Genomic DNA, 15,505 nt, shown 5'->3' with positions numbered 1-15,505 from the left:
ACATGCTGCTCCCATGTAGCATACATTCTCTATTATATTCTTTTATTGTATTGCTGCATTTGTTGCTGCCTAAAGTGTCCTAGATTTTGTGTTACATGCATAATTGCACAATGACTCTGCTGCACATGCTGCTCCCATGCAGCATACATTCTGTCATATTCTTGTATATTTTTTTCTACTATATTGCTGCATCCGTGCTGCTTAAAGTGCCTTAGATTTTGTGTTATTTATTTATCTACTTTATATTTCATTTGTATTTTGTGGCATTCATGTGGATGGCAAAGTAAGAATTTCATTGTACAGGGAAACACGTTTCCTAACTGTGCATATGACAAATAAACATCTTGAACCTTGAACCGGTGACGGTGGCGTGTCGCTGGAGTCTGGCAGTGAGGAATGGTTCTCAGCCATGATAAGAGGGAATGTACTTGCCCATGATGTTTCTTCTTAGACTGCTGAAGAAAAAGAGGGAGCCGATCACAGGTCACAGTGGCATTTATGCCATCGCAGCGGACCTGTTTCATGACAGGCCAGTGCAGGGCACAGGTCGCGAAAGAATCTCTTCCGGACTGCACAAGTGTGAGGGATAAACCCAATAGTGACAGCTCTTAGAGAGCGAAGCCTATACAAAATAGAATATATGGAGTTAAGCTAAGATCTCCGAGCTCTCACATAAGGGAGCCATTATTCAGAGGTTCTTCAAAACACAGTCCCCTCTCTCCAGACTGGACTAATAAACTCTTATTAGACGTGAAGTATTCAATTCATTATCTCCCAGCTGCCAGCAGGCTCTCTTCTGCATGCCACCCTCACTGCTGGGCTGATAACAGCTGCTTATTATTAATGACTCTGGGTCTTTTCATCACCAGGGCCCAGACAACTTGGATGAGATTGCTCGGATGTTGTTTACTTCCCTGCTGCTTCGTTTTGTTTGAGCTGGCAGACAGAGTTATGCAGACCAGCGTGATGCGGTGATCGACTCATTAAGTGCTGCAGCTCAGTCCCTAAGCTTTATTCTGAGGGTGTCAGTCTTCCTGCTCCTCTTCACTTGAATATGACAGGTCTGGCTGCTTGTTTCAAATCCCACTAGAGATTATTTGTGTCTGTGATTGACTTCCCAGTTATCTGTAAAGTAGCATAAACACAGACAAACTAGGGGCAGGTGTGTGAGTTGCTGGACGCCTTCACATCAGCCTGACTGTACAGGAGTAGTCTGATGAACAGTACCAGCAGAAGGAGGAATACGTTTGAGTAATTACTATGCAGGCCTGGCCTCTCACAGAAATGACACCAGCAACGTGTAAAGTGAACACTGGAAATGAAGTCACCCTGAGGTGGTGAAAGGATGGGCCTTTGTTCAGATCCCAGACAATGATCCTGGTGATGATGGGCAGACTGCCTTTGTGCAACTGCCCGGTTGGCCTGTCTGTGCAGCTCCACTGTCACCGCTGAGATAGCCACTGAGACTCACAAGATACAAGTGATTTTACATTGTCTTTTTTGTTATTGATCTTTCTTTTGCACCACAAAGCCCTGAAGGCATTTTCCAACTTTCTTTATTGCTCTTTTCTCTCTCTTTGTGTTTTTTAAACACAATCGAAGTTCTTCAGCCAAGTTCTTCTTTTTCTGTGAATAGCACCTAACCACATCATCAATGAAGCACACAAACAAGGACACTACACCAAAACAACTCCAAAGCATGTCTCCTCGCTCCAGTTGTCCCTCTGGGTTTCAGTGGAATACTCCTTTAAAGTTCTGGGGCTTGGTGACGGGCTTCTGAGTTGCACAGGGCTGGTTTTGTCCCTCAGGGAATTTGTGATGGTAGAGACATAAGAGGTCAGGCCAAGGCTGTTACTTTAGCTCCATTTACTGGCATGCTGAGTTCTGAGGATGACAGGGACACGAGGATGTCAACACAGTGAGTGAGTGATTGGATCTGACTCGTCAAAGAGATGCCTCCATTACCAGACAATGGCGTCCTCTGACATATCTTGTCCTCCTGATGCGAAAGCCTCGTCTCACTGCCCGAAAGAAAGACCTGTCACTCATTTCTATACCTGTGCCTGTACTCTCACCTCTGTCTTGTCTGTGTCCTCTTTTATCAGGTCAGGTGTCAAACTCCTCCTGGAGTCTGGGTGGCTGTCTGCCAGCCTCATGTCCTGGAGTTAAAAGCTGAGAGAACTGACCAGAATCCAGATCAGAGCCCAGGGGCATTGGAGTTCTTGTAATGTTCTTCTGATAGTTCATTTCTGGACCCATTGTCCTCTCCATGATGTTCTTCATCTCCCTCACCCCTGGACGTCAACAAAGCAGTCCACCTTCACATCAGGTCAGTGTTAGTGATGAATCTCACAGAGTGCAGGACAACAACAGGCTACAACACAGCAAAGATGTCACGGTCACACTGTTGTCATCTGGTTCCCCTGCACTTACATATGTTTCTCCTTTATAGTTTGACTCAGACTTAGGTGAGTCACACCTTTGATCAATGCAGACGTGGCTGTTTGTCATGATGTGAAGAAGCACTGCTTAAACAGCATGAGCCCAGTTCAACAGAGCAGTATCCTATCCATCTGCTCCCCTCAGTCAGAGCGGCAGGAAATAACAGCAGAGCCTCTGTGGAAAAGAACCTCAAGTGTGTAGATGTAAAACAGGTTAAAGGTGCTGAGGAACGGGGAACAAACAGCAGGTATGACTTTGGCCATCCGCCGAAGGAGCCCAGAGCCCTGTCTGCAGCTGTAAACCTCATTTTCTGTCATTTCCCTCAGAACAAAAAGCAGCAATGCTCTGCCACTGACTGTTGTGATCAGAAGAAGAAAGCGCCGCAGCTGGCCATGGTGTTACATGACTATAGCCACTAGATCTGTCAGTACCGGTACAGGACCCGACTCCTGAATTGGGTTTTATTCCTCAACAAATTCTATTTGAAGAGTGTAGCAGTGTGTGAATCTAGTTGGGGCAGGAGGCTGTGGAATTATGATTCCTATTAAGCTTTCCAAAGACACAGTAAATGAACTAAATATCCTGTTACCATTAAGACATCTGCATAATGTTCAGCGCACCAACATATGTTATTGCTCTGTAAATATCTTCCTGATACACAATCACTGCCTCGATGTGTTGACCCGAACGTCTTCATTTCTTTGTTTCCAGTCCTTACAAAGCTGATGATGCCCTGTGCACTCACCTGGACACAGAGCACTGATATTCCCCAGTTCCTACTCAAAGTAAATTAATACCTTGACAATTCTGGAAGCAAACACAAACATAAAACACAGGCCATACTGTTGTTTTTGTTTAATGTCTTCTTCTTGAACATGATGATTTTACACATTTTCAGATTTCCCATTTCCTTTCAAATTAAAGGGACTTTCTCTAATATGTTTAATGTATTTCCTGGTAGCGTCTTATGAGCTTTATATTTGATATTCCACTGTGTCATAAAATCTCAGTGCCTGTAACATAACAAACATAAGGTACGGGACATGAAGCCATGTTAATAAGTGCTGCAGCTCACCTCTGTAGAATGAAAATGTGATTAGTGAGAGTTTTACATGCATTTCCCCAAACCTTGACATAACAGACCATGTGTGGAACAGTAACAGTGCATTTCTGTGTAGCTGGTCTGACGCTTTGTGCAAAAGTGCCACTGACTTCATATCATTTACATGTGGTTTCCAGCACAGCCTTTGATCGATGATGACCCAAAAATGTATTTTCATGTACTCTCTGGATTTCAAAGCTACTTCTGTTTGTGCACCCGGACCACCTTTCTGGGCAGTACAGGACTGATCTGCCATCCAGTCAATAACTGCATTCCCTCTTGAATAAATTTGGTAACTTACTATCACATAACTGTGTTGAATGTGCATCTAAAGTTCCACAAACAGCTGCGTTCTGCTGTCAGCGACAGTGGCTCTTGTGGTTACTGGGGAACTCCCAGGTTACAACAGTGTTTTTCTGTGTACACTTTCCAATATCAGGCTTTGAGTGTGCTTTCCCCAAATATTGGCTGTTGTAGGGTCATAATGAAATGAAAATGTAGAGCGGAGATAAAAGACCGGGCTGTGTTTATTAGTTGCTGGACAACAGCAGAGGCCGACGGCAGAGAGCAGAAAGATAAACCAGCGTCTGGACTCACACACATTACAGTGAGTAGAGCACATTTGTCGGTGCTGTTGGTCTCTGGATGGGACCTGTGCAAAGTATTGCAAACTTACACGGTCACCAGCTGCACCCTTTGATGTGGTTTTAGGCTTCAGGTTAGAATCAGGGTTTGATATTAGGGTAAGGACTGGGGTTAGGCTTCTAGTTGTGATGACTATGACTAGATTAAGGGGTCCTCACCTGTATAGAAAGATGGCTGTGTGATGTACTTTTAGCCACTTCAGTAATGAGACAGTGACAGTGGATGTTCAGCATCACAAGTAAAGGTTACAGTTATATTGTGTGTATCTGGCAGCTCCTGCAGCCTCTCAGATACTCAGACTAATCCAAACCTGTAGGCCCTAAACTATATAAAGCTCCTGTCACACACTTCCAGCCACTTCACCTCAGCCTGACTCCAGGTGTCCGTATGCTTGCTGCTGGTTTGCCAGGTTGGAGCCGAGTCCAGCCTGCCAGACCTGTGAAGCTTTCATGGATCTTCCTCCAGAGAATGTTTGGATTTTATCAAATCACAGCGACTCACAGAGACATGCGGTGAACCTCCAGGGTGTCCTCAGTCACTGCAGCAGCTTGTCCTTTGAAATACTGTACACTGAAAATGCTGAACACATCTACTTTATGTCATTCACTCATAAAGCTGCCTACAACGTGACTCCCACACACATACTGTGTCATGAGAAGATGCTTTCACACGTGTCAGGACAGCTGATCCTGTGGGAATGTACAGGTTTCAGTGAGTCACTTGTTATGTCTAAACAAATGCAAACTGTCTTAAAATAATCCTGGACCAGTCGGCGGTGAGTGGCCTTCATCAGAAGAACATGTAACCGTAGTTCACTGGTGTACAAGTTATCCTGAATTGTATTTTTGTATATTTGTTCCAGTTTGTGACTGCCCCTGTTTGTCTCGACACTAATCACACAGCAAACACGTGCTAACGCCTTCAACTTGGCGTTAATAAAGTCCAAGCTCGTTACAAACGCCGGACCTCCTGAAGCCAGTTCTCCTTTAACAAGGCAGTCTTTGTAACCACTGATGGGATTTATAGGAAGTGACCCGATGCCGTTACAAACATTGAAGGAAAGAAGACTTTAATGGAAAGTTCCCCAGGAAAAGGAGGACTTGAGGTAAACAGGAGAAGATGGAGAGGAGATATGACAGAGCAGTCATGCTGCACTGGAGGAAATAGGAAAACGTGCTGCAGGAGGTACTGTAATCAAAGGTCACATGACCGAGTCATAATCTGAGTGTGTGTTTAAGATCTCCAAACTATAATTAAAATTCATTCTTATTGTTGCTGTAAACATGAGAAACAGCTGTTTGTGTGACAGACATGTCCAATCTGAGCTGCCTCTAAGGCCTCAAGTTAACCAGAGTCCTTCATTCAGGACTAACTTTGCTAAGAAACATAGTTTGGTTGTGACTGATTTATGGTCAGAATTACAACTACTAGAAGAAGAAATGTGAACATGTATTGTTCTTCTGTGACCCCTACATGAGTGTTTCCTACATTAGTGTTGTGAGGTTTTGTACTAAACCTCAGTGCCAGTACTGTACTTTGATTTGATCTAAGAACTCACCACTGAACCATTTGCCAGCTGATGTGTTCCTCCTCCCCTGAGTGCCAGGGCAGGAAGTCCCCAGCAGACGCTGGCAATCTAGGCTGTGCTGCCGCCGGCCAGATCCCGGCTTTATGGCTCTTTATGGTGCTTTGGTCGGAGGGGCTCGTTGGCTCTCGCTGCTCGGCTGGGCGGCTCTGTTTTATGGACTGTCTGTGTTAACCCCTCTTATCTCTGCTACAGTAAGGCTACCTACGACTCAGAGATAGCAGAGTTTTCCAATGGCAGGTGTTAACTCACCTGCTCCTTCCCTTATGTGTGTTTTTTAATTAACCCAGTAAGGGACCCTCAGCTCCACCAGATGATTACGCTCAATCAGATCAAATTAATGAATACGCAGGAGCAGGGGCAGATACTGCAGCTGACTGGAGGACCTCTGTACATTGTCCCGCTTATCTCCACCTCTCTGGAGCTGCCCTGCTCATCCTGCTGTTACAGTGAACTCTGGACCTGAAGTCAGACAGGAGGTACCAGCTCTGACTGCACCTCATTATTGCTCCCCCCTTTCGTCCACCTGCGCTCCTCCTACCTCACCGGATATTAATTAGAGCACTAAGAAGCCCTCTTTTTCCTGCATGTTCACATTTAATTTCAGTTGAGTCGTTGTGAGACAACCTCAGCGTTCAGCTCAGTAAAGTTCTGCTTAATCTTCACCCTCGGCTTTAATTTCCTCCATCTCAGTTGGCACTTTTTCATTCTGACTGTTGCATTCTCCTGCTCATATTATGTCAGTGTCATCACCTCACTGTGTGCTCTGGCCAGCTGATGTGCTGACCAGCCCAGCTGGCATTTCTTATCTTTTCCCAGTCTTTATCATTTTTGGGCCTCCCTTGAAAAGAGGAACCGGTGGGGTAAACAGACACAGAGCTCAGGAAACATGCACATCAGCATTACAGCATTTACAGTATTCCAGTTTGATCTAGAGGCTTGTTTCAGTTTATTTCCACTGGAGAATATTAGTGCCTCTTCAAAGTCCATACTCTAGCTTGGAGGGTTGTCTGCTCTGGTGTTTATGGAATTTAAGTTCAGTTCTGCCTCGGCCTAGAAGTTTTTCCTGTCCACCATCACGAAGGACATCCCAAAGCTCATTTCTGCTGGAGGGGACATGAGTGAGGAAACACGAGAGCATCCTTCTCTGAACCACCCTGTCTCCTTGATATAATAATAACCACCAAATATGTTACACACAAAGAATTTGTTTTCGATACAGAACCGAGGCAGCCATCTGGGGCGCCAACTCACACTGATAGCAACTTGGGGGTGTTCAGTGTTTTGCCCAAGGACACTTTGACACGTGGACTGCAGGCACTGAGATTTGAACCTCCAACCCTCCGGTTGGGAGACGACTACTCTACCCACTGAACCACAGTCACCCACTGTGACCTAGGTTTCCCTCATGCTTTTGCCAGATTGTCTTGTGCGCTTGTTATTTCTCCTGTTTGCACTGTTATCCCTGTGTCTGAACTCTGCTCTGTTTTCCGGATTGTTGCTCCTTGTTTTTCTCCTGTGGATGTTTTGCTTGTCCTGGAATGATTTTGCGTTATGGCCAGCGCTTGGACTTCTGGTTCTAAGTCTGGCTTTCCCTGTTGTTACCATAAAACTGCTGAGCTCAGTCTGCAAGCTGTTCTGGCTTGTGTGCCTGCATTTGGCTCCAATCTCCTCAGACACGTTGCTGTAAGACACGTCTGAGAACCTGAGGCCATGAAGGAAAGGTCAGGGCGTCAGCACGTCAGTCTTAAAACAACAGACAGACCTGGCCTTTGGCTCCAGCTCAAAGAACAGATAAAACTGTTAGCAGCCTGATACAGAAATCAAGTCTAAATGAGTGAAATCCTGCTGTGCACAGACAGCACTCAGTGCCACTCAATACATTAAAGCTGTCGAGGAATTGAAGCCTTCCTGTCCAGAGGTTGTTGTCACAGCATGTCCATGAAGCACAGACGCTAAGAGAACCTTCACAGGCTTCTTCTCAGGAATCTTGAGCAGACAGGAGGCGACAGGAGGTTGCAGGGAAGGTGCTGGCTGAACCCCTAGCCCCATCTCTTCCAGCCCCGGCAGTCTGCTCTCCACCTCTGCACCCTCATCTCAGTCTACAGGTTTCTCTATCGACCCCCTGGACGTGGCTGTCACCTCAGCTAATGCTGGCAACTGTAGCCAGTGTTGTTTCATTTAGTGATGCCAGCTCCACATCAGCTGGCCCACAAACATACAGAATATGTTCAATAAGAAGGGGACAAGGTGGTTTAATACTAATTGACTGATACAAAAAACTTTAACAAGTGGATTTAAAAAAAAACTACAACCCAACATTTTGGATGCAAAACCAGATTTAAATGATCCCTGTGTTGTTTTTATGGTGTTTTCACATTCTTTTTTTTTTTTTTTTATGCTATTCTCTTCGCTTTCTATCCCCGTAGCTTCTTCTCAGCTGCCTCGTTCCCAAGCTGTCAAGAGAAATTAAGGTTGAGCTCCACAGTCATTGCTTTCATCTCGTCTCCAGCTTATCAGTGTCTCTGTCACTGCTCCATCTTATTACATCCAAGAATAGTTTCACAGGAAACCTCCCATCCAGCAGCATCATCGACAGGCACGTTAGGCGTCTGGGTTAGGTGAAGAAATTTGTCTCAGAAATCTCCCTGAAAAATCTTGTTATCTTTCTGGGCCTCTGTCCCAGCTTCATCCTCGGGTAAATACATCTACTACTGGAAATGGTGGAGAGGATTGTGGGGTCTGGTTAGAACATATCATCTCTAACAGCAGAGTTTCTGTGAAGCTCCACAGCACTGAGAGAAACAGGGAGGAGACCCTGTCCTCACCCTAGCCCTGTCTCCTTCCACCAGTTGTTGCTGCTGGGTGGGCGCTGCTGACCACACGTCCATCTGGACACCCTCACCTTTCTGCCTTTCCTCTTTTATCACCTTGGTCCTTGAGTCCATACTGTCCATTTCACTTGTGCATACGCTCAGCTCATGTTGGACACGACATAATCCACATTTGTCTTATCTCTCTGTTTTAATAACAGTGTTCATGTCTCAGGTGAAATAAAACAAAAAGTGGAGCCCACTGGGCCATTTTACATCTACTGACCTTTGATCCAGTCACTGATTTACACTCATGCAGTCATCTGACACAAGCTGCTGCTTTATTGTTTTATCACTTTGTTTTTCCCAAGTTGTCTTATGAAGATTACTCTGGTACTCTGAGTTAGGAACGTGAAGGTGGCCCTGAGTGTGCAGCGCCATGTTTGACCCAGAAGGGAGAGCACTGGCTAATTTAATGCAAAGCAAACACTGTGTGTATTAAAGGACGAGCTGATATACAGCACTGGACTAAACTGACTTTGGTGAAGGAGGGGAAACAAATACTCTCAGCCCAATTCTAATCTCAAAAGAGAGAGAAACCGCAGAGCAACAACACGAGCCAACAGGCTGTTTTCAGGTCTGTTTACGACCTTAAAACTTACAGCCACCTTTGCTGATGGAGCATCACAGGCAAGGAAATGGATGTTTGCAGTCTGATGAGTTGGGACAGCCACATTCCCTCATGCTACACCAGACTTCCACATAAAAGGTTCTGTACTGAATATTCAGCATGGCCCATGTCCAACGTCCAGCTCCTGTGCTGCTTTAATGAGCTGGTTTCTGTGAAGGGATCATCAAAGCAGCTGTGGGGAATAGTGTAGTGGCAAGGTCACTAGTGGTGGACGACAGCCGCACAACCTCAAACTAAACCTACACAGGCTTCACCAAGTTTTCGGTGCCCTTCCCTTCCTGCCACAGTCATTTCACCCCCCCAAATATTTCTGTCTGTTTCCCTGCTTAGCCATATGGTTTGTGCAGTTATTCTTTGAGTAATAGTTGGTCTTCTAAACTTTCTGCCATTGTTGTGGTCATTTAAATCCTTGCTGTATTGTCCCCCATTAAACCAGCCTGCTAAATACCAGTTCAGAGTTTAATGGTGTCCTGATGGCCCCAGTGGTTCAAGCTGTGTAAATAAGTAACATGTAATGGTGTGATACTGGGAAGTCAAGTTCAGCTGAGAGCGTGTCTCACTGTTCTCTCTAATTAAACCCTAAGAACTGACAGAGAAGCAATGTGAAGCAGCACTGGTGCAGACTCTCTGTCCTGCTGTGTGCTGGAGGGGATCCATGAAGCCAGCTGGCACTAACCAGCTGGACCAGGGAGGAGGCGGCTGGGAAAGTGCTGCTGTGGGCCATCTGGCTGCCTGACCATCACCTCTATGTGGCTGCATTAGCTCCCTGAGCCCAGGTCGGGTCGGGGACGGAGTTCACTGACTGTTCATGTGTGAAGCTGCTGCTCTCGCATATCCTCAGAGAAAGAGTCACATTAAGCTCATTTACTGTAATTTATTTCTTCCCAGCTGACTTCACACTGACTCACATCTCACTTTCCATCCCCTCTGCAGCCTGATAAAATAGTATGAATAATTATGTGCCATCCTGAATCTTTGGCTTGCCTTAATTTGATCTGACATAAAGATGTAAAGGACTTTTTAAATCATTGTGTTCATAAAAGATCCCAGGGAGAGAATAATTTAGTCCCTTTGTGTCCCTCGTGGGAATATGTGCATACCTTTTACAAAGTGAGAGCTTAGTGGAGTTCGTTCTCATATCTAAACACAAATACATACTAATAGAACTACAGAAATTAACACAATCCCAGGCAGTAAATGAGAACCAAGACTAAAGAATATACAACAAGCCATATTAATATTAAACAGAGAGCTTACTACTAATATCACAAATGTACCAGGAAGAAAGACACAGCCAAACAACTGTGATCATGAGGGAGCTCGGTGTTGAGCTGTAACCTGAAGGACCATGTCTGTGCACAATCAGCTCACAGGTATCATGATAAATGGGAGTCATTTGCTCTTTCACAGTGTCTTAAAGACACAGCAGCTCCTTTCTTGTTTGGAAAACAAAAACTTAGGGGTTTTGAAAAAGCAAACACTATTACACAGTCATGACCAAATACAACTGTTTCACCACCAAAACCACTATAATAAAAACATTTTACAGCACCAGGATGTAGCATCACAAACTCCAGACACACTTCCATCAGACAGTATTCAGTTTGCAATAAACAAAAGTTCCTCATGTTTTCTGAAGGTTTAGGGAAAAACCATTTCAGGTGAAACCAGCTTTATATGTGAATACAGGTGAAAGGTAACTGGACCACAAACACTGACTGGATCTGCATTTACTTTTCCCGTGTTATGAAGAGATCCTGTAGCCTTCTAGGGCAAACTGGTTCAGGTGTTTGTGTGTTTGGGGGGCAGATTGGTGGGGAGTGGGGTGATGAAGCCCTTTACCTCCGACCTCTGGACTCGGCCCAGCTCTGTCAGTGTCTCCTGTAGTTGGAGATGTCGCGCAGTCCCCGGATGGGTGCGCGCATCCTCGGGCACCAGCAGAACATAAAGCGAGCGGCGCGCACGGGGCTGAGCAGTGCACCAGCTACCAGCGGTGAGAGCAGCTGGTTCGGTGAGGGCAGAGGAGAAAACCCCCAGCGGGGCTGACATGAGCTGCGGGGTTTCTGCACACCTGACCGCGCTGGGAGCCTCTTTTCTGCGGGAACGCAGAAGGAGATGTGCCCTATGGGGCGGATGGCGGAGCTGTGCGACCACAACACCACGTCCTCCTGGAACTGGTCCACTGCAGAACAGAGCCGGTTCAGTGGCCTGGACGACATCGATGTGCCGGCGGACGGCTCCCCGACCCTGCGCATCCTCATCTCCATTGTGTACTCGGTGGTGTGCGCCACTGGGCTGGTCGGGAACCTGCTGGTGTTCTTCCTGATGAAAGTGTGCCGGAGCAGGAAGAAACGCTCCAGCATCAACCTGTTCGTGGTCAACCTGGCCGTGACGGACTTTCAGTTCGTCCTGACCCTGCCGTTCTGGGCGGTGGACACGGCGCTGGACTTCAGCTGGCCGTTTGGGAACGCCATGTGCAAGATCATCCTCTCTGTGACGGTCATGAACGTGTACGCCAGCGTGTTTTTTCTCACCGCCATGAGCGTCACCCGGTACTGGACGGTAGCCTCGGCCCTGAAGGACCGGACGCGGCGACGGGTGTGGCCGGTGCGCTGGATGATTGCCGGGCTCTGGGGCTCCGCCACAGTGGCTAAAACTCCCCACCCGCGCTTTTTGCCTCCAGAGGATCCTGGTGGCCTTCGTTTTCCCGATGGTGATCGTGACCGTGTGCTACCTGCTGCTGCTGCGCTTCCTTCGCCTGCACAGCATGAACAACAGCCAGATGAACCGGAGGTCGCGAGTGACCCGGTCGGTCACCATCGTCGTCCTCTCCTTCTTCATCTGCTGGATGCCTAACCACGCCATCACCTTGTGGGGCGTCCTAGTGAAATTCAACGTAGTCCACTGGGACAAGACGTACTACATGATGCAGACGTATCTCCACCCGGTGACAGTGTGCCTGGCACATACGAACAGCTGTATGAACCCGGTACTTTACTGCCTGATGCGCCGCGAGTTCAGGAAGAAGATAAAGGATCTGTTCTGGAGGATTTCCTCTCCCACTGTGACGAACATCTGCCACCTGCGGCCGATGAGAGCGGAGCCGGACGACACACAGATCGTCATCCCGCTGAACAACGTGGACACGGAGAACTGCAGACTGTCTGTTTTAACGGAGCAGTGCTACACGGACACGATGCAGAAGTAAATGAAAAGACAGAAGTCTCAGGATTTAATAGAAAACCCCTGAATCCCACTGACGACTTCTGAATTTTCACGTCTTTTCCACAGGCGAACCTCTCAGAGGGACAATGGCTCCCGGGTCTCCGTGGATGTCGGGGATTTGTCTAAACAGTATATTTGTGCATTATACATAAGTGTTGCTGCAGCTGGCCTCCTGTCTCCGCTCTTTTCTAGTGTTTGGACTCATTGTTTTGTTTTCACAAAACAAAAGCGGGAAATAACAACTACGTGCAAACTGTGCGCCATCCAGCGCGCTGCGTAAAACCACTCCGCTGCGCTTCTCCTTGGCCTGACTCTCGTGACTACTGTCAAGGGGGAGCGCTTGTTTGGCTTTGGAAAACGGACTGTGGTTCTTCTAGTCTCCAAATGAGTGCAGTCTCGGGTGTAGAGGGGTCACAGTGCGGGCCTCGTCCTGCAGGAGGACTCGCCTTCTGATGCTTCTAACATCTTTCTGTGGAATATTATTAACGTTTATTGTGGCTGCTGAAATGTTCGAGTTTACATTAAGTGACTGTAAAAAAAATTAACAACGATGTGTAGGGATTAAAAGAGCTCCTTTGCACTGATTCAGGTGTGAGTCCGTTTGAGCACTGTGTTTAGACGAGAGGCCGCGATGCTTTCTGGGCCTGGTCTCTGCTTCGTGTCTGCATGCAGGCGGCCTCGGGGCTGCAGGGCTCCCTGTGCGGTTCAGATCATCTTAGCAGGGAAGAAGTTCATTTGGATACCAATGTTATTTTACAGGTTCGTTATTTCTGAATAATTACTTTAAATTTTCCTAAAAGAACCACGTGGTTTGGTATTAATTAAAGAAAAAAAGACAAAGTTCTAAGACTATTTTTTCCTTAGTCCGTTGGGTTGTGTTGACTCCCAGATTAATTTCCATGAACGAAATTGCGCAGTGTAATATTAATATTTACTGTTTATTATCTGAAATGGTATTCTTCATTTTTACTGTATTGGTTGTTTGCCGACAAATTTAATTTTATGCATGTGTAGTTCACCTTGGATAAAATAAAAGCCTCAGGTTTGGTAGCTTAGCATTTAGAGATAACTGGAAGTGTACCGACTGGTCACTCTGTACCTGGAAGATTTGGTACCTGTACCAAATTTTACGGCTCCTTCCAGGAAACCTCTTAGGAAGTTATTACGAAATAAACTTGAATTTACGGACCTGTAAACTAAAGCGTCACCACAAACGTTTATTTTTAAGACATGTTTGTGTGGGTGCCTACACGGGCCTTTCTTGGAAACATACTCCTCAGAGTACACAGATGTTTCATAGACATTGTACAGGCTCGGTGTTTAAAACCTGGAGCGAGAAATGATCCTGCTGCACTGTCGAAAAGCCTTTAGCTTGGCCCAGTCAGGTCATTGTCAGGCCCTGAAGTGGAAACCATCCAGTCAGCAGACTCACCTGGTTTAAATCTGACAAGCTGTTTATTTGATCTGAGTCACAGTGTGTAGAAAACATCATGAAGAAGAGCTGGAGACAGACCCGGCCTCTTATTTTTACTACCCATCAATCTGCTGTATATTCTCTCCCTTTGTTCAATAAGATGAGGTAAAAGTGAAAAATGTCTGCTATGCATGTTTTATAGTAGCTGCTATCCAGGTCTGTTGTTTCCTAAGTGCGGTTGAATGGTCCCTACACTGTAAAAAAGGATTTTTGAGGTTTGTAATTATGATACATATAAAAATATTAAAAATTACTTATGTATATTAGTTTGCATGTAAAACGTATCATTATGGGTAAATTGCACCTTCGCTACCCTTTTGGTAACAGTAATAACTACAGCGTTTAGAAAACACGTAAAAAGTACCCAATAATCCTGGCATTACACGTCAATGTGCGCATGCGTCAGGACCTGCCAACCTGCTGCTGTGAGCTGTGCCCGTCACCCGCCATTCATGAGATGCCACTTTGAATGTAAGTAACAACTCCTATTTAACATGTTGCTGCGTATCTTGTCGGGAATGCAAATATTACCTTATTTAATGTTAAGATGGCTTACAAGAATTTTACTCGGTGTATTTCTGTATAATAGAGTATGTCATACATGTAGAAAGTGTATCGAAAGTTTGAATTGCCGCCGTCTCCACTTTTTTTTAAAGAGATTTACCATAGGATTAAATGCATAAGGGGCTATAAAACTTAGTAAACATAATTAGATGCATGGTGTTTCGAGTTGTGGACAAGACGAGATAAGTATTAACTCGTTGGCGCCGATTCCGAGCAAGTGAAACGCGTTCTTTTATAACAAAACACGCTGTTTTATCAGGCCAAAATCAGTATTTATTAGCATGACTTTGCTGTAAAAAGACGAAAAAATGATTCGCGTTACTTTAGGGGAGGACGCAGTACATATGAGTTGCTCCCCATTGAGTAACGTTAATTCGGAACAGAACAATCGTAATAAAACATTAAACTTATTGCCAAAGCACTCGTATGTGTCACAGTCTGGTCTTCTCACTAATCGTTTACACTACTTGCTGAGCTAAACTGTTGTGTCCTCCCTAAATGTTGCCCACTAACCGTTAGCGGGTTAGCTAGCGGCTTTTTCCCGCGGTCCACAGGCATAATATAAAGCATTTCGCCTCTGTTTGAGTTTCAGCTAAAAATGCATTAAAATGCTAATACAATGCAAACAAAGACCACAAGCCTGTGTTGTTACGTTTTGCCTTGTGCTCAATATGTGTCACATCTCTGATGATTTTATTATATTTTATTTGCTACTGTTTCATTCTGCAGGACTCTTTGGTTCTTGTTACCATTGCTAACTCTGAGAGACGAGACAGTCCAAGTAACTTCAAAACTGTGCTGATTTATTCAAAGGATCACAGGTAAAATTAACATTACACGCTCAGGTATCTTGCACCTCCAAACTGCACACAGGCAGATGTAAGATGAAAGACCCTGAACCCACCAGGCCTATACATTATATCCCCTCGGTTGGGCTAGCCCCATACTACACAGAAACGTCAAC

At 45.6% G+C, this 15,505-nt stretch overlaps 2 protein-coding genes and 1 long non-coding RNA gene across 3 annotated transcripts in view; all 3 read left to right on the top strand.

The window, feature by feature from the left end:
* LOC109967713 (uncharacterized) overlaps nt 1-3,816 on the top strand; it is a 9,921-nt gene extending 6,105 nt beyond the window's left edge. Inside the window, exons 2-3 of the long non-coding RNA XR_002275970.1 lie at nt 2,106-2,329; nt 2,453-3,816. This is a non-coding gene — a long non-coding RNA (uncharacterized LOC109967713). The remainder of the gene's footprint in view (nt 1-2,105; nt 2,330-2,452) is intronic.
* A 7,420-nt stretch (nt 3,817-11,236) lies between these two features.
* Nucleotides 11,237-13,229, top strand: LOC109967724 (relaxin-3 receptor 1-like). Its single transcript, XM_020613494.1, is given in 2 exon segments — nt 11,237-11,953; nt 11,955-13,229. Coding segments are annotated over 2 exon segments (1,092 nt in total). The 5' UTR covers nt 11,237-11,393; the 3' UTR covers nt 12,487-13,229.
* Nucleotides 13,230-14,435: 1,206 nt separating this feature from the next.
* The window catches only part of LOC109967668 (uncharacterized), a 7,272-nt gene continuing 6,202 nt past the window's right edge, over nt 14,436-15,505 (top strand). The window contains exon 1 of the mRNA XM_020613411.1: nt 14,436-14,448. The gene's annotated coding sequence lies outside the window, so the exon portion shown is untranslated. The remainder of the gene's footprint in view (nt 14,449-15,505) is intronic.

Source organism: Monopterus albus, unplaced genomic scaffold (genome assembly GCF_001952655.1).
Source record: "Monopterus albus unplaced genomic scaffold, M_albus_1.0 scaffold134.1, whole genome shotgun sequence".
Lineage (NCBI taxonomy): Eukaryota > Metazoa > Chordata > Actinopteri > Synbranchiformes > Synbranchidae > Monopterus > Monopterus albus.
Note: the sequence above shows the minus strand (reverse complement) of the source record. Positions and strands in the feature narration are given on the sequence as shown.